General features: G+C 43.4%; 1 protein-coding gene across 3 annotated transcripts in view; it reads left to right on the top strand.

Annotated features, from left to right (window-relative positions):
- The window catches only part of METTL24 (methyltransferase like 24), an 87,901-nt gene that overhangs the window by 58,710 nt on the left and 11,464 nt on the right, over positions 1-17,727 (top strand). Inside the window, exon 5 of one of the 3 annotated variants that reach the window (XM_073337034.1) lies at positions 12,231-12,319. The exons of 1 other annotated variant lie outside the window; for it this stretch is intronic. In XM_073337034.1, coding sequence (XP_073193135.1) covers positions 12,231-12,319 — 89 coding nt within the window. Of the gene's footprint in view, positions 1-727; positions 880-12,230; positions 12,320-17,727 lie in introns of all 3 variants that reach the window. One more of the 3 variants, XM_073337036.1, reaches the window with a different exon arrangement.

Below are 17,727 nucleotides of genomic sequence, written 5' to 3'. Positions count from 1 at the left end.
GGTGACAGAGATGAGTAAGTTGGTCCAATAAAAGATATTATCTCACTCGCCTTGTCTCTCTAATATCCTGGACCAACACAGCTACAACAGCTCTGTATTAGAAAAGCAGTCTAAAGAGATTAATGCTGCCCTGCATCTCTGGATTATATGTTGCATAAAGACTCAAACAAGCTGCTGTTCATTAAGAGTACCTCAAAGTAAATATACTGACTTTCAGTTTTTCATTTTCCTACTGAATGTGAGTGGAATGTTTTCCTTCACTGTACAAATAAGCTAATGCAAAACATTTTCATGACATACTTTCCAAAACATTTTTCAATTAGCCATTTAAAATATTCTCCTCCTTCCATTCTTTTAACTTTAAAAATCCATCCTCTTTCCTTAGAAGTTATTGTTGCCCCTGCTTCTAGTAAGGAATTTCAAGCAACTCCATTTGAGCTAAAGTCAAGTTTTGTCCACACATTAACTACACTGGTGCTGTAAAATCATCTGCAATCCTCCCATTATAATGTGAGTGCCTCCTCTGTAACGTTCGGCCTCTGCTGGACCATCAGGGCTTACCAATTTATGCATGAGGAACAGATGTGACATAGCCACGGGAAAAGACTTTGGAGTAAGTATTGGACAAACTAGGAAACATAAGAGGAAATGTGTGCAACATCTGTGTGTCCCTTCATGGGCAGTTTTGGTGTCCTAGTGTATTCTTGTTTCATTTCCTCTATGTCAGAGGTGGGCAAACTACGGCCCACAGGCCACATCCGGAAGTCCCAGGAAGTCGCACTTGGGAATTCCTCCCTTTGGGGTACCCTCAAGCCCTTTCACCCCCACTCTGGGGAAGAGCTGAGAAAGAAAACAAAGGAAATCAGCTGTTGCCACCAGGTAATTAAACAACATATGCACAAACCTCTTAGGACACAAAAACCCAATCCTGTTCTTAAAAAAAGTAAATTTTATTAAAAACAAACAAACAAAAAAGAAAATACATTTGGAATTTAAGCTATTGCTAGATTTAAAAAGAGCAAATATAATAATTAAGCATCAAGAATGGTTTTCTTGAGGTCCAGCTTAATGGCTATAAGCAAAACAAAAGCCTTTGGGGGTTAGCACAGAGGAGTCCACAAGCCATAAAGAAATAAAAGAGAGAAACCTAATTGCGTCTTCCTAGACATTCCCTGATCTACTTACATATCTGGGGTTCAGATAAGTAATTCCTAGGTATGATTTAATGATTTTTCATACCTGGTTTAAAGCTTCTTACAGCATTGCTGCACTGTGTCTCCTCTCTCTGGAGAACAACAACAGACAGACAAAGGGAAAGTTTTTTCCCAATTTTAAAAAGTTCTAGCCTTCCCATTAGCTCTTCTGTCAGGTGCCCACTCCCTTTTACCTATGGGATTTTTTAACCCTTTCCAGGTAAAGCAAAATCCTTAACAGGGATTTTGTAGCTAACTGGTTGGCTGGGTGTCCAAAATAGGTAGTTCTCCCCCCTCCTTCATTTATCACAGTAGGTATCAACAATTTGTGGCTACTTGGACAACTCCCCCCCATTTCAAGAGGCAAGGAAGTTATTAGAAAAATCTCCGATTAGTCCAATTCAACTTTTTGAAATATTCATACATACTCCAGTGCTGCAGACCTCTTGTATATGCTACTCTTACCTGATTCTGGCAGGAATTATCTGAGCGCAAATATTGCAGGACTGGGACTCTCAGTGTGTTAGGGATAGATGAACACAGAACTTCTGTTACTGACCACAGACTTGGTAAATTCCAGTGTTCTTTTAGACTGGTCACAGAGCAGCTCATTCTGTTGCTCAAGGGTTATCTACTAATCCTAAATTCAGACTTTATTTCAGTAGATAGCTGGTTCAGATTTCCAACCAAATCATTCATCCAGTCTTAGTATATATGTGTGTATTAGCTTTGTATACAGCTTTTGCATCTTCTCCAAATGGTAAATGTTTTTTCCTTGTAACCCAGGCTTTAGTATGCAGTATAAGGAACAGAGGAAATTTTAAGAGAAATCCAAGCTCCCATGCCAGTCCTGAAATCCCAAACCCAACCATTACATATTTTTTGTGTTATAAAGATTGTGCTAAAAAGCAAAAATAAGAATCTTTGACAGTAAAGCTCTTAGCCGCAGAAGCAAATTAATTCATGCTGGCTTGAAAGTATATGCATGAAAAATGCACGTTCACACATGCAAACTGTTTATTCAGCAGTAGTTTTCCTTCCCCTGGAGCTCAGCAGTTCTGATCTATCAGGGTGTCCTATTATGCACAGTCCAATGAGCCTGGTGTTGCATTCCTAGGAAAGAGAGGTCAGCAGCCCAGAACCATGTAAACAATAACCTCTCAGAAAGTCAGAAAAACAAGAAACTGAGACAGCAAATTGAATTTGCATTTAACAGCAAAGCACCTCCGAATATAATTTTTAGACTGCAGTAAGGAGTTGCTGTCACCTGTATTACTATTAAAATAATGATTTTTTTAAAAAAAAGAAATTATGTAAGATACAGTTGCATCAGGTCCACAGTTTACTATTAAAAGAAATTATGAAAGTTTTAATATTTTAATTTATGCTGGGTTTTGCATTAGGAATTGTTTGGGTGACAAGCTGGCTAGCAGATGTCAATTCCATTTTATAGAACATGCTTAGATTTAAGGCTTATAGAAATCCCAAAATAGTCCTCTTAACTTATTATTTAATACCTGACACAACTTCAGAAATTACACCCTGCAGTAATGTTGATTAATAAACTCATAGCCTCCTAAACAAGTAATTTATCACCTGTCTTCATCTCCTAAAGCAGTTAATGTAAAGTCTGTTTCATGCTGCATTTCTAGTTTTGAGAAAGCTGGTAAGAAAGATCAAAGATGCCAGAAAATTAATTCCCCATTTTGTTTTGGTACCACTTGTGTTGGCAGCAGCACAAATAAATATAAAAGCAAATATACAAGGCAAAAATTGCACAGTGACTTAGTTGCATATGACGATCAGATTAAGAAAATTCAAAAATAATGCATAAAGGTTGGTGAAAGACTACTTTCAATTTTTAAAAGCAATAAAATGACACTTCCCTGCTTCCTGAGGGCTATTATTATTAATGTAGTGAGAGACAATGTGGTCTTGTGGATTTCTAGCATAGCCTCTAACTTGGGCAAGTCATTTAATCTTGGTATCTCATTATCGTCCATTAAGATTGACTTACCTACTGCACAGAGATGTTTGGAGTTAGTTGGTGTGTTCCAGATCCCCAAAGGGCCTTAGGCATTGTGATGCTGAGCATTGCAACGCCTAACTTTTAGTCAGCTAGGAAACCACTGGAACAGCGATGAGCTCCACAAAGTCTTGGGTTAGGCACTCAAGCTCCCTGAAAGAGAGAGGGGAGAGAGAGGCACCTAGGAATGGGATCTATAAAAGCCAACACACTAGGCAGGGAGTCTAATGGGAGATGCTGACGAGAAGGATGTGTCCTAAGTCCCACCTGTCTTACAGAGTTAGGCACTTACATCTGGGATGTAGGGAGGCACCTATCTCTGCTTGTGATTCACAGCTGGGAACCCCTCCCCTGGAGTAAGGCAGTTTAAGTGCCTAAATCATTTCTTGTGAGAATGAGTTAGGTGCATGTCTTGCTGCTCACAGAACAGCTAGAGTAGCAGGTGGCAGCAGTGATGACCTTATAACTTTTAGTCCAGTAGCTAGAGAACTCACCTAGGATGTGGTTCATTTCCCACCCTCTTCCTAGGAGGGTTAAAAGGTTGTGAACAGGGTCACCCACCTCTTGGGAGAGTGCCCTAACTACTGGGCTGTGGGTAGGGTGACCAGATAGCAAGGGTGAAAAATCAGGACAGGGGGTGAGGGGTAATAGGCACCTATATAAGACAAAGCACCAAATATCGGGACTGTCCCTCTAAAATCTGGTCACCCTAGCTGTGGGATATTCTGATGTGAGCTGCCTCAGTCTGACCGACTGAAGTTGTTCCACTGTGTATAAATACTTAGTCTTTGGAGCAAAGCGAGGGAGTGAGAATGATTCTATAGTTTAGTGGGGTTAGGTCACTCACCTGGGAGGTGGGAGACCCAGGGTCTCGTCCTCTGGCTCCAAGGACTGTTTCGTTATTTAGCCCAAGTGGAATAGCATCGATAGGAAAGAGTGAGGAAGCTCATATCAGAATATCCCATAGCCTAGCAGTTAGAACATTGTCCTGAGAGATGTGGGAAAGCCCTGTTCCCTTTCTCCCCTGAGGCAGAGAGGGGAATTGAACCTGGGTCTCCTGGGTGAGTGCTCTACTCATTGGGCTAAAGTTATAATGTGGGTGGTTTTACTTCCACCTCCTCCTCCAGCTGATTTTGAATGGGGCTCAGTCCAGTAAATGGGCTCAGAACACACCTCATGGATGGGCTCAACAGGCAAGATAGGAGCTCTTCCGTTTTTCTTCCCCAGTTCGTAGATTGCACTAGGGCTTAGGCACCAGTTCACCTAGAGTGAGGCAACAGCGTGCATGCCCAGAGGCAGAAACTTAGGTGTCTAGGGAACTTTTACTCTGAAGATTTAGGTGCAAGTGAGTTTAGGTGCCTAGAGGGTTAGGTGGCTGCCAAGATGGGGTTTTGTGTATTGCTGTGGAGCGTAAAACCAGAGACTTAGGTACTTAAACTCTGGAGTTTAGGGGCCTAAGTATCTTTTTGGATCTGGGTCCCTGTCTGTAGTGCTTTTAAAATATAATATGAGTGTTAAGTATTACTGTTAGGAGTTAGCGACAAGCTCACAAATCTATGGATGTTTAATGGGTGAGGATAATTTGCAGTGAGACACAACGCCACTTGGGCAGAATTTAAAAAGACATTTAAATGTGGTTTTGGTAAAGTAAATTTTCTGCACACACTCATCACTGCTGATTATCGAGGTATTAGTCTGTAAACATATGTTCTCGTTTACCAGGAATTGCTCTTTCTGTCAGATTCTAGCCATGATGCCACCAGCTGCTGTTAGTAACATTCATAAATATTTGTATATTTATATGATAATCATCAACAGTGGATTTTGGCTTTGTGGAAAGACTCTGGCAACAGTAGGAGACTGAACATCAATGAGACCATCAGTTTAAACCCAACTACTCCTCTAATCAACAATGTTGGGAAAAGGAAATAGAGAAAAGATGCTCACTGGGTGATGAGAGTCATTGAATTATTATTTCATTCAAGCATTGGCTGCCAGTGGTGGGAGCTCAGTAAATTTTTGCCACATGCCCAGGTTAGTGGTAACCAGCATTTTTAAATGTAGACCACAAAAACTGACGCTTTTGCCTGCAACTGTATCAGAGTTGTTCTTCTCACTTGCTGGCGCATTGTACAGACATAGGCCTCATACCTGTCTTTTGTGGCTCTCCTGCCATTCTTCTTTGAGTGCTGGTCTAATAGATTTTTCATCCGTGGGGATTCCCATCTTGGATCCTCTTTGCAACCCAGGGAAACAGGAAGTGCCTGGCCTATTGCTCACAAGATGCTCAGGGGTACAACTCCAGAAGGGATGCCTTCCTAGTCCAGTGGTCAAACCTGTTGAAGCACACCTTCTGTCCCATCACCCTGCTATCTTGTATCCTTTGGAAGATCAAGCTGGACAAGGAAATAGTGATCTTAATAGGACCACGTTGGCAGCAACAGTTCTGGTTCATCTTAGCTCTGCAGATGTCTCCTTGCCTGTGCATTCACCTACAGCCATTTCCAGATCTACTGTCACGGAATGGAGGCATGACCAACTATCCCAGCCTGGCATCCCTCCATCTGGCAGCCTGTTTTTTTTGGATGGGCAATGCACTTAGAGAGATCTTGCTCACAGGAAGTTCAATCCATCCTTCACAATAGCAGAAAACCCTCTATGAGAAAGTGCTATGCTGCCAAATGGAAACAGTTCTCCCTGTGGTGCCAGAAGCATCCTTTGCCTCTGTAGGAGTCCAGGATTCCTCTTATCCTGGATTATCTACTGTCCTTGAAGGCACCAGGCCTATCCATCAGTTCATGATGTGGGTATTTAGCAGCTATTAATGCCTTTCTTCCTACAGTGGAAAACTGATCAGTTTTCACGCACCCCACAGCAGTAAAGTTCTTAACAGGCATTATCAGAATGTTCCAGCCAGTATCAAGATCTACGCCTGCTCAGGATATGAACATGGTGCTATTGGTATTTATGAACCCAGTATCCCAGTATCCTTAGTACCCTTGGACTCCTGCTTCCTCTTACACTTATTGATGGAGGTGGGCTTCCTCATGGCTGTCACCTCAGCCAGGAGGGTGGGTGAGTTCAGGGCCCTTATGGCAGACCTGCCTTATATGATCTTTCACAGAGACAAAGTATCCCTGAGAATGCACCCCAAATTCATCCCCAAGGTTCCTTCTGACTTTCACCTGTTGCAGACGGCTCCCCTGCCTGTATTTTACCTGAAACCTCACAGTAATAGGGAGGACAGGAAACTCCACTCCCTACATGCACATAGAGCTCTAGCCATCTACCTGGACAGGACAAAGCCCTTTAGAACAATGTTTCTCAACGACCAGTCTGTGGGCCGGTGCCAGTCCCTGAGATCTCCCTGACACAGTTGAGGAAGGCAGCAAGCTGGACTCTGGTATCGAAAAGGTTGAGAAACACTCCTTTAGGAGATCTCTGAGGTTATTTGGCTCTATTGCCAAGAGGATGAAAGGAGAGGCAGTATCTTTCCAGAGACTCTCGAAATCACCTGCATTCTCTTCTGCCAGAGCTTTCAGAAGCCCCTCCTCCTTAGTCTGTCAGGGCTCATTCTCCCAGACATCAAGCACCTCACTGGGTTCCCTGCAAGGAATTTCGCTCTAGGAGAACTGTAGAGTGGCAACCTGAGGCTCCATTCACACATTTACCATGCGCTATGCCCCAATTCAAGCCTCAGCTGAGGAGGCTTCCCTTGGTTCAGTGATTCAGTGATTCCTCAAAAACAGAGTTATTGATAGATTTAAAGTCAGTAAAATATATGTACAGATGAGTCATAGTTTGTAATTCCAAACAGTGGCAATGATGTAATAAACTGCCGGTCTCCCAAAAGTCTTTTCAGGGTACCCAGAGATCTCTGGGGATCTCAGCTTTGCATCTGGTAAACTTCTCTGTAAGAGTCCAAACAGAGGATGGATCATTTCTTGAATCCATATTTATAGCTCCTTTACACAGAAAGCAAGATGACAGTGTCTTTAACCGTGTGGGCTTTTCCTTTGATGTCAGAGAGCGAGGAATGCATTTTGAATCTTTGACCTTTGATCATTACACACAATGACCACTTGCAAGGAGTGTGGGGAATATAAACAGGAAGTACTGGAAGTGTTAGTACATAAGCTAAACTATGACTTAATTGGCATTACAGAGACTTGGTGGGATAACTCATGACTGGAATATTAGTATAGAGGCTAAAGCTTGTTCAGGAAGAACAGGCAGGGAAAAAAGGGAGGAGCTGTTGCATTATACATCAAGAATATATACACCTGTTCTGAGGTCCAGAAGGTGAGAGGCAGACCAACTGAAAGTCTCTGGGTAAAGATAAAAGGGGTGATGTCATGGTAGGAGTCTACTATAGATCCCCAAATCAGAAAGAGGAGATGGATGAGGCATTTCTAGAACAAATAACGGAAATATCCAAAACATAAGACTTGGTTGTAATGGGGGACTTTATCCAGACAAATGTGTTTTTCCATATTACTTTTCTAATATTATTTCCAATAGTTTCTTGGAATGTAATGGGGACAGCGTTTTGATTCAGACAGTGGAGGAAGTAACTGGCCATTTTAAACTCGATTCTGACCACATGCGAATCTGAAGGTGGAAGGCAGTTTGGGTGAAAGTGACCATGAAATGATAGATTTCATGGTTCTAAGGAAAGGAAAGAGTGAGAGCAGCAGAATAAGGACAATGGACTTTTAAAAAGCAGACATTAACACGCTCAGAGAATGTGTAGGAGAAAAATCTAAGGGATAAGTGGGAGAGTTGGCAATTTCTGAAAGAGACAGTATTAAATGCACAACTGCAAACTATCCTGATGCAAAGGAAAGATAGGAATAATAGTAAGGGGCCAATATGGCTTTATCAGGAGCTCTTTAATGATCTGAAAGTCAAAAATGAATCCTACAAAAAGTTGAAATATGGATGAATTGCTAAGCAGGAGTACAAAAGAAAAACACAAGCATGTAGGGACAAAATCAGACAGACTAAGGCACAAAATAAATGACACCTAGAGAGGGACTATAAATATATTAGGAGCAAGAGAAAGATGAAGGAAAATATAGGTCCGCTGCTTAGCAGGGAAGGAGAACTAACAACGGATGACGTCAAGAAGGTTGCGGTGTTTAATGCCTATTTTACTTCAATTATCACTGAAAAGATTAATGGTGACTAGATACACAACACAATTAATATTAACAACAAGGAGGAAGGAACACAAGCCAAAATAGAGAAAGACCAGATTAAAGAATATTTAGACAAGTTAGATGTATTCAACTCAACAGGGCCTGATTAGATTCATCCTAGGGTACTTAAGGAACTAGCTGAAGCAATCTTGGAACCATTAGTAATTGTGTTTGAGACCTCATGGAGGACAGGTGAGGTACCAGAGGACTGGAGAGAGGGAAACATAGTACCTGTCTTTAAAAAGGTGAACAAAGAGGACCTTGGGAATTCTAAACCAGTCAGTCTACCTTCAACACCTGGAAAGATACCGGAACAAATTACTAAATAAGCACTTTGTAAGGACTTGTAGGGAACAGCCAGCATAGATTTGTCAAGAACAAATCATGCCAAACCAACCTAATTTCCTTCATTGACTAGGTTACTGGCCTAGTGGATAGAAGGAAGCAGTACATGTGATAAATCTTGATTTTAGTAAAGCTTTTGTCACAGTCCCACATGACATTCTCATGGGAAATGTGGTCTAGATTAAATTACTACAACGTGGGTGCACAACTAGTTGAACCACCGTATTCAAAGAGTATTCAGTGATTTGCTGTCACTGGGAGAGTGTATCCCGTGAGGTTCCACAGGGGTCAGTCCTGAGTCAATATTTTCATTAATGACTTGGCTAATATAGTGGAGAGTATGCTTATACAATTTGCAAATAACACCAAATTGGGAGGGGTTGCAAGCATTTTGGAGGACAGGATTATAATCCAAAACAACCCTGACAAATTAGAGAAATGGTCTGAAATCCACAAGATGAAATTCAATAACGGCAAGTGTAAAGTATTACATTAGGAAAGAAAAATCAAATGCACAATTACAAAATGGGGAATAACTGGCTAAGGGGTAGTATTGCTGAAAAGGATCAGGGGGTTATAATGGATCACAAACTGAATATGAGCCAACAGTGTGATTCAGTTGCAAAAAAGTCTAATATCATTCTGGAGTGTATTAATAGGAGTGTTATACATAAGACATGTGCAGTAGCTGTCCCACTCTGCTTGGCACTGGTGAGGCATTCGCTAAAGTACGCTGTCCAGTTCTGGGTGCCACACTTAGGAAAGATGTGGATAAATTGGAGAGAGTCCAGAGAAGAGCAACAAAATGATAAAAGGTTTAGAAAAACCATGACCTATGAAGAAAGGGTGAAGAAACGGGGCATATTTAATATTGTAACTTGGAGAATCTGGAGAATCTGGCTAGGTGCATTATTCAGTCAGAGTGCTGGAGCTGATGCAGAGAGAATAGGAAGGGGACCTGGGGCTGATTTGAGTTGGGGAAGGGTAATAGTGGCTTGAGCACCTGTCTCTGGGGTGTTTAGAACCACAGGGGCTGAAGCTACTGCAGAGGGAAAGATGGTTGGGGAACCAGAGTATTAGCTAGGAGGCCCTGGAACTTGAACCCCATGGAGTTACTGTATCTGGGCTGAATAGTCCACTGAATAGTCAAGTCCGCAGCAGAGCGGATGGAGGGTGGGTATTGGAATCCGAATAAGAACTGCACATCTCGAAGAACCGCCAGTTACAGGCAACTAACCTCCTCTTCTTCTTCAAGTGATGGTCCCTATACAGATTCCAAACATAGATGAGTAGTGAGCAGTGACCAGAATGGAGGTGGGTGTAAGGATGTGCTTGGAAGTGCTGTCTGTAGTACAGCATGGCCCACAACTTCATTCACAGCCGCCGTGTGGGTGATGGCGTAGTGAGATATGAAGATGTGTACGGAGACATTGGTGAAGGAGCCCGATGTGGCCACTTGCGCTCAGGTAGAGTGTGCTGTGACAACATCAGGTGGTGTTACATTGTTGAGTGTGTAGCATTCGCAAATGCACCTAGAGACCCATTTGGAAATGCACTGTGAGGAGAGGGCTTGGTGCTTACAACAGTTAGCAATCAATATAAAGAGTCTTGGTGATGCATGGAATACATGGGTTCAGTGGAGGTAGAACACTGATGCACGTTGGATATCCAGAAAGTGGAGGACCCTGTTTGCATGGGAGGTGTGTGGTTTGGGGCAGAAAATTGGGAGGTGGATACACTGATTTAGGTGGAACTCCAACTCCAACTTAAGAAGGAATGGAGACAAAAGGAAGCTTCATCTTTGTGGAAGATGATGTAAGGGGAGGGTCAGCCATCATGACTGCTGAGTTAATGGCTACTAAGAAGATTACTTTCATGGAAAGATGAGAAAGGGAGGACATGGCCAGGGGCTTGAAGGGCAGTTTTGAGAGAGCAGAGAGAATGAGATTTAAGGTCCCATAAGGATGTGGGTTTGCATACAGGCAGGAAGATATTGAACAAATCTTTTAGGAAGTGTACAGTGGTAGGGTGTGCGAACATGAAAAGACCATCCACTGGGAGAGAAAGGCACTGAGCGCTGCTAGATGGACCCATATGGAGCTGAGGGATAGGCCCAAAGTCTTAAGTTCAAGAAGGTAATAGAGGACGATAGATATGGATATCGTAGACAGCGGGTATTGGTGGCGGTGAGTCCAGGAGGTGAAGTGCCTCCATTTCACCTGGTAGCAGGCTCTGGTGGATGCCCCCCTGCTTTGGGTATGGATACGTCACATGGGGGTGTAGCATGCCCTGTCTATGCCTGAGCTCCATCCAAAAATGAAACTGAGGTGAAGAGGGCCGGGATTGGTATGCCGAAGTTGGCCCTGGTCTTGCATGAGGAAATCCGGTAGTGTGCAGAGGTGGAGTGGTGTGCAGGTGGAGAGGTTAAGGAAATCAGTGAACCAAAACTGACAGAACCAAAATGGGGGTATGAGGATTACCATCACTTGATCCCGGCAAATCATGCACAGTACTTGAAGTTGAAGGGGAGCAAGGGATAGCGGAGAGAGTCTGTCCAGGGAGAAGGGTATCGTCCTGAGAGTCGTCCCCCACGGCTCCTCTGGAGCAATAAAATGGAAGTTTGAGGTTCTTGTGAGTGGTGAAGAGGTCCCAGTGTGGGTGCTCCACTTGTGGAAGAGGCACGTGTTGTGCAGCTCCCATTTGTGGTTCAAGTAGAGTGTCTTGCTGAGTGTGTCTGCCAGGGAGTTTGGGTGCCCGGGAGGTACGTGGCCAGGAGTGTGACTTGATGTTTGATGTACCAGTTCCAAAGGTGAATGGACTCTGAACAGAGGTAGGGAGACTTGGCACCACCCTGTTTGTTGAGGTAAAGCACTGCTGCAATGTTGTTGGAGAGTAATTAGATGTGCTTGGCCCGTATGAGGGGAAGAAACGCCTGGCAGGTGAAATGGACTGCCCTCAGTTCCAGGATATTTATATGCAACCTAGCTTCCTGAGTGTCCAGATGCCCTGTGCTATATGGCAGTCTAGGTAAGCTCCCCAAGCCACAAGGGAGGCATCCATTGTGAGCATGGGTTGTGGCATAGGAGGTTTGAAGGGAGTACCAACCAGGACCTGGGAAGGATCAGTCCATGATGTGAAGGATGTCAGTACTTGCCAGGGGATCAGGACTTTGCTGTGCAGGCAGTCACAATGTGGCCTGTAGACAGAGAGGAGCCAGAGCTGGAGGCAATGCATGTGAAGACGGGCCTGTGGTGTCACTGAGGTACGCGCTATCATATGTCTGCGAAGAGAGAGACAGCAGCGGAATGGTGGTACAGGGTTGCAGCACAGGCTTGCAATTTGGTTTGTGCTGGTGGTGAAGTGGTCTGCTGGAAGGAAAGCCCATGCTTCATTGGAGTCAAGTCACACCTCAATGAAGCCGATTGTTGGGTAGGTATGAGCACTGACTTGTCCTCATTAATACAGATCCCAAGAGAGGTGAGAAGAGCGCAGACAGTGAGGATGGTGGAGAGGAGGCATTGGCAGGAGAGCACAACTAGGAGCCAGTCATCCAGGTAGGAGAGCAGAGAGTAGCCGAGACTTTGCATCTGTACTGTTATGATGGCAAAGACTGGTAAATACACATGGAGACGTTGCTATGTCAAAAGGCAGGATTTGGAATTGGTAATAGTTGTGTCAAACTCACAATCGGAGAAACTTTCGATGGGCTGGGTGAATATTGATGTGGAAACAGGCATCTTTTATGTTGAGAGCCGCAAACCAGGCTCCTTGGGAGAGCAAGAGGATAATCAATGCGAGTGTCACCCTATGGAATTTGAATTTCCGGCTAAAGGTGTGAGCACTCAAAGGTTTAAAATGGGGCAGCGCCCTCTGCCCTTCTTTGGGATAAGGAAGTAAGGGGAGCCCCTTGTAGCTAGATGGGACGGTCTCTATGGTGCCCTTGAGGAGAAGAGCATCAGCTTCTTGTTGGAGGAGGCCCTGATGGGAGGAGTCCCCGAGGGACAGTTGGGAGCGGGGAAGCAATGATGCAAAAACAACAGGAATTCTATGGAGTATCCATGGTTGATGATCTCTAGTACCCAACTGTCCGTGGTGATCTTGCCCCAGTGGAAGTGAATAGGGCAAGATGGCCCCCAAAGACAGTATGTGGCACTGTGGGAGGGATGGTGGGGGGTCTGGGTTTTCGACAAGTATACCAAAACTGTTGCTTTGATGGTTGGTGGGAGAGGGGCAAGGAGGTGGTCATGGCAGAGGCGAGATAGTGTTGTCTCTGGGATTGCTGCCGTTGACGTGGTGCCTCCTGCCAGCAGTGATAGTAAGCCAGATGGAGGCCTGCGGTCAAGGCCAGTATCGCTGCTTTTGCTGTCTGTATCATAGGGCTGAGGTATAGAAACTGAGAGACCTGAGCGTGGCATGGGAGTCTTTAAGAGAGTGCTAGGACTCGTCAGTCTTATCACTGAATGCCTCCACGGATGCATGGCATCCTCAATCAAGAACTTCCAGAGGCAGGAATGACTTACAAATAGGGCAGCAGGGGGCAATGTGGGCCTCACTGAGGCGATACAGGCAGCGCTCATGCTCATCACTCACCGAAAATGGGCCAGGGCAAGAGGCACAGTTCTTGAAGCCATGAACTCAGGGCATAGTCCCTGGAAGAGGGGGGTGTCTCCCCCAAATGTGGCAATAAACGACACTAACTATCTACTAGTAACTACAGCTATATAACACTATGAATGACAACTACAAACAAGAAAAAACAGACGGGAAATAACTCGCTTAGCAGAGTTAAAAGCATGAAGGAACAGGGGTTCCGATTCCAGCCATGTGGCAGTCAGAGGGAACTCAAAAGGTGTTGACCCACATGGTTTATTATACCTCGGCTGTGAGCATGAGGGGATGCACGTGCAGGTCAACAGACACTGCTTTAAAAACCTCCTGGTGCATGGTATGCATGCACATCCACATCTGGAATCCATATAGGGACCATCACTCAAAGAAGAATGTTTAGTTATCAGTTCCTGTCTGAATGTTCTCTGGAGACACTAACTGTACTCCAGCTAAATTCTGCATTGTGAACTACTGCAGTTCTTGCAGACCTGTTTCTCACATCTGATTTTCATGCTGGCTGTTGCTGAAATGGAGATCACCAGTGAAAACTATATTATGGCAAGCCAACTAGAAAATGTAAAGCTAATGTTTTTTTAAAGTCACCACATTAAAGCAATAATCCCAAAGTAGTAGAGTGTGTGTGGTTCAACAATAAGCATTTGTCTCCAGCTCTATAATTTGATTTATGCATTCATGCTAGACTTATTGCCTATGACACACATTCAATTCCTCTGAGGTTATTCTTGTGCATGTTGGGCCAAGTTCATCCTTGCTGTAACTCCACTGGCTTCTTGTAAGTTACACCAGGATGCATTTTGAGCACTAACTATTTCCATGTGTGAGCTTCCCATATGCTTTTGCATCAACTAGCTGGTATTACTCCAGTTACTGCAAATTCAGTGGAAATCAGATTGGTGCAGATGTTTCCAGTTGTAGTTTGAACATATACAGCCTTTTACCATCAGTAAACTACAAAGTACTGATGCTTTTTTAAACGAATTAATAAATTTAGCAGTCATGAAATCAAGGCAGCAGCTAGAGTCAGATGGATGCTGTGCAAGCCCCGCTTCCCCAATACAGTTTTACCAAGCCATCACCATGCTGACCGGCAGCACCCCTAGAATCCTGCTGCGGAACTCATCTTTAACAGAGACTGCTGCTTTGTACAGTGTTTTGTGCATACCTGGCTCTAATGTGATATCATCAAACCCACTTTTACTGCTCATGGCCCTTGAAATGAAAGGCTCATGAACTGACCAATGTTTCCCTTCTCTCCCTTGTCCCTTCCAAATGTTTCTTTAAAGGAGTTTCTCTCAGACTCTTTTGTCTTTCTCTGCTTTTTTTTAAACTCCATTCTGTTTATTTGCCTGATTGGACACTTATGGTGCTATCAACAATAGTGCACTTACCAGGAAACAAACTGGAAGGATTGTTTAGTATGCAGCTATCTTGCATTCAGTCAGCATCTTTGTTAATAGCCGTAGTAATATAGGTCAGAGGTTTCACAGCCAAAACCTGTGTGCTCCACAAGAACACAAAAGTGCAAAATGTCTTTGCAATGGGGAAAATATGGGCACCAGTTTTAAAGGCGACTAGTAGAAGATTTTTTTTTAAAATTGGTGTATGTCCTTTTTTGCTTCTATATGTTATATAAAGTGTATGGTGTATAAAAAAGGACTAAAATAATGTTTATTTTGTACAGTTTTTAGTGCATGTTTTTATCTTAGAAATATCAGGAATATAAAGTCTAGTCTTCCCTAGTTTTGCTGGAGAACCAGTGGGATGTATGTTGTGGGCATTTAACACCAGTTAATTGAAGGGGAAAGGGTGTTGAATCTCTCTATTCAGTACATTAGTAAAATTAAAACAAATAAATAAATATCTAACTACTATTTATACTAACTACTATAATAAATATCTAACTATTTCCAAATAAATAAATCTACCTCTCTACCCCAGTTGCTCTCCTTCTGTCCGGTGACTGACTGACAAATTCTTTATAAAGGTTCACGAATCCAGCATGGGGAGGGAAAGAACGGGAGATTCTGCAAACATGGCTGTACCCCTTAATTCTTCGTTAGCAAGTTTTTCAAATTGTTGCCAAAGAGCCTACAGCACATCCCCCTTCTATAGCTTGAAGTCTTTCCATTTGGAGTTTGACTATTGTTGGTCTGTACACTTAAATCATAGCAGTTGGAGCTCTTTCTGCTGTTACCATTTGATTCTGATGTCACCTCAAAGTATCCAAATCATTTTACTCAAAGGAAGACTGGGTCTAAAAATGTACAGATTAGCCCCACAAACGGCCTTTCTCTCTCCCAATGCAATATTACAGTCTTCGTGGGAGAAGAGCAGAAGAGGGAAAGATTCTTCAAGAGAGTCTTTGTTGTGTGCCTCAAATGTACATTGTACATGCTGCCGTACTTCTGCTGCCATTGCAAATGAACACTGGGACCACATAGGAAGGAATGGGCAGCCTGGAAGTACATAAGCAAGTCAGATAGCAAGTGGAATGAAATTAACAGTCTCACAAAGGGAATTTTTTTTTTAAGTACTGTATTGAGCGGCCTAGCATGTATGTGCACCAGATCCTCCACTGGATGAAATGAGAACTGCTGAGCTACATCATAGACCCCATTCTGCTAATAACTGAAGGAGAGTCCCTTTAAGAGATGATGGCCTATGTTTTAGGAACAAGAGAATCAGAGTTCTCTCTCTGTAGGCAATGTGAAGTTCACACAGCCACGGTGTGGTGCATAATTGAATGACAACTGATGTCCAAGAGGCTGCAGATTTTCTTTCGCATATATAGCAATTGTTACATTAATGTCCACACACACCTCACATCCACTGGATTAATTTAATACCTTTAGGAGCTTCTCACTTTCAGTGAATCACTTTTATAGAGACGACAACATTTGAAGAGCTGGCTTGCAGGGAGATGGAGCCTCCCAGGCTGCTGGAGATATAACGGTTGGGGCTATTTCAGCAACTAGCAAAGAGCTCATTTTGAAGATGAGAGGGAATTTGACTGAATTTGGTCATATACCAAAGGATGCGTAGAGAGACCCTAGGTATGCAGTGATATATTTTCCTTAATATAATTTACATTGCATTCAGCATCAGGTTCCTATGGTTTACTGTTGGTTTAGCAAACACAAGAAGAGCTTTAAATACTCTTCAGTGAAATGTTTTTTGTTTTGTTTTTAACTATTTGCTTTATTCTGAAAATAGCCTACCGCAAATGCTCTTCTCTAAGGTGTTTTATTACTTTCTAATGGATTTTTTGAAGTGTTGTAGCTGTGTTGGTCTCAGGATATTAGAGGGACCAGGTGAGTGAAGTAATAGCATTTATTATACCTCACCCACCTTGTCTCTCTAAAGCAGTGGCAGCCATTAACTTCCATGTCTAGTAAGAGAGAACATGACCTTCATCCTCTTCAGTTCTCAGAGTGGTAGCTATGTTAGGCTGTATCAGCAAAAACAATGAGGAGTCCTTGTGGCACTTTAGAGACTAACAAATTTATTTGGGCAAAAGTTTTCGTGGGCTAGAACCCATTTCATCAGATGCACGGAGTGGAAAATACAGGAGCAGGTATAAATACATGAAAAGATGGGAGTTGCCTTACCAAGTGTGAGGTCAGTCTGTTAGCGTGAGGTGAGTTCTGTTAACAACCCACTTTTATACCCTTGCATAATACTGCAGCAGCATAAACAAGATACAAATGTTTGTTCCTCTTTAATGAAGAGAACTGAAGCTCCAGTGAACAGCATTTATTTTCTTGAATAAACATCCATTCCTAGAAGCATCCAGCAGTGTCTGGTAGATAACATCAAAAAAGCAAAAACGAGAGGATTTTTTTCCTGCTCAGAGGTCAGACAATAGAATGTTCTCTCATTAGATTAAGTTAGCGAGTAAAGGCTAAAGTCAATGCCTAAACCCTAGTACCTTCCCATCCACTGGAATTCACAGGCCTGAGGTTGCAGGGTATGGGGAGAGTCAGGGGCCTGAGAAAGGAATTCACAGAACCCACCGAAGCTAGCCAGGAGCAAAATGCTGTGGAAAGGGCAGGGTTGAGGGTCCAGATCTGACAGGACGTAGGAAGCTGCCTCTCTGTGTTCGGGATCATGAGCTATGGGTATAAGAGCCCAGGGATGGCTAAGCCTCCCCTGGCGCAGCTGCTGGCAAACCCTGCCGGACCCCTGGGCCATGGTGGCCTTGACTCTTCCCCTCCCTGCTCTACTCCTTCTGATAGAGGACTACTCCTGCTCCTGCTCTACTCCTTCTGCTCCCCACCGCCTGATAAGTCTTCTTTCTCTTCTCCACTGAATCCCCTCCCCAAAGGTCCCTGCT

This window comes from Lepidochelys kempii, chromosome 3 (assembly GCF_965140265.1).
Source record: "Lepidochelys kempii isolate rLepKem1 chromosome 3, rLepKem1.hap2, whole genome shotgun sequence".
Taxonomy (NCBI): domain Eukaryota; kingdom Metazoa; phylum Chordata; order Testudines; family Cheloniidae; genus Lepidochelys; species Lepidochelys kempii.
This window is presented reverse-complemented; position numbering and strand designations above follow the sequence as displayed.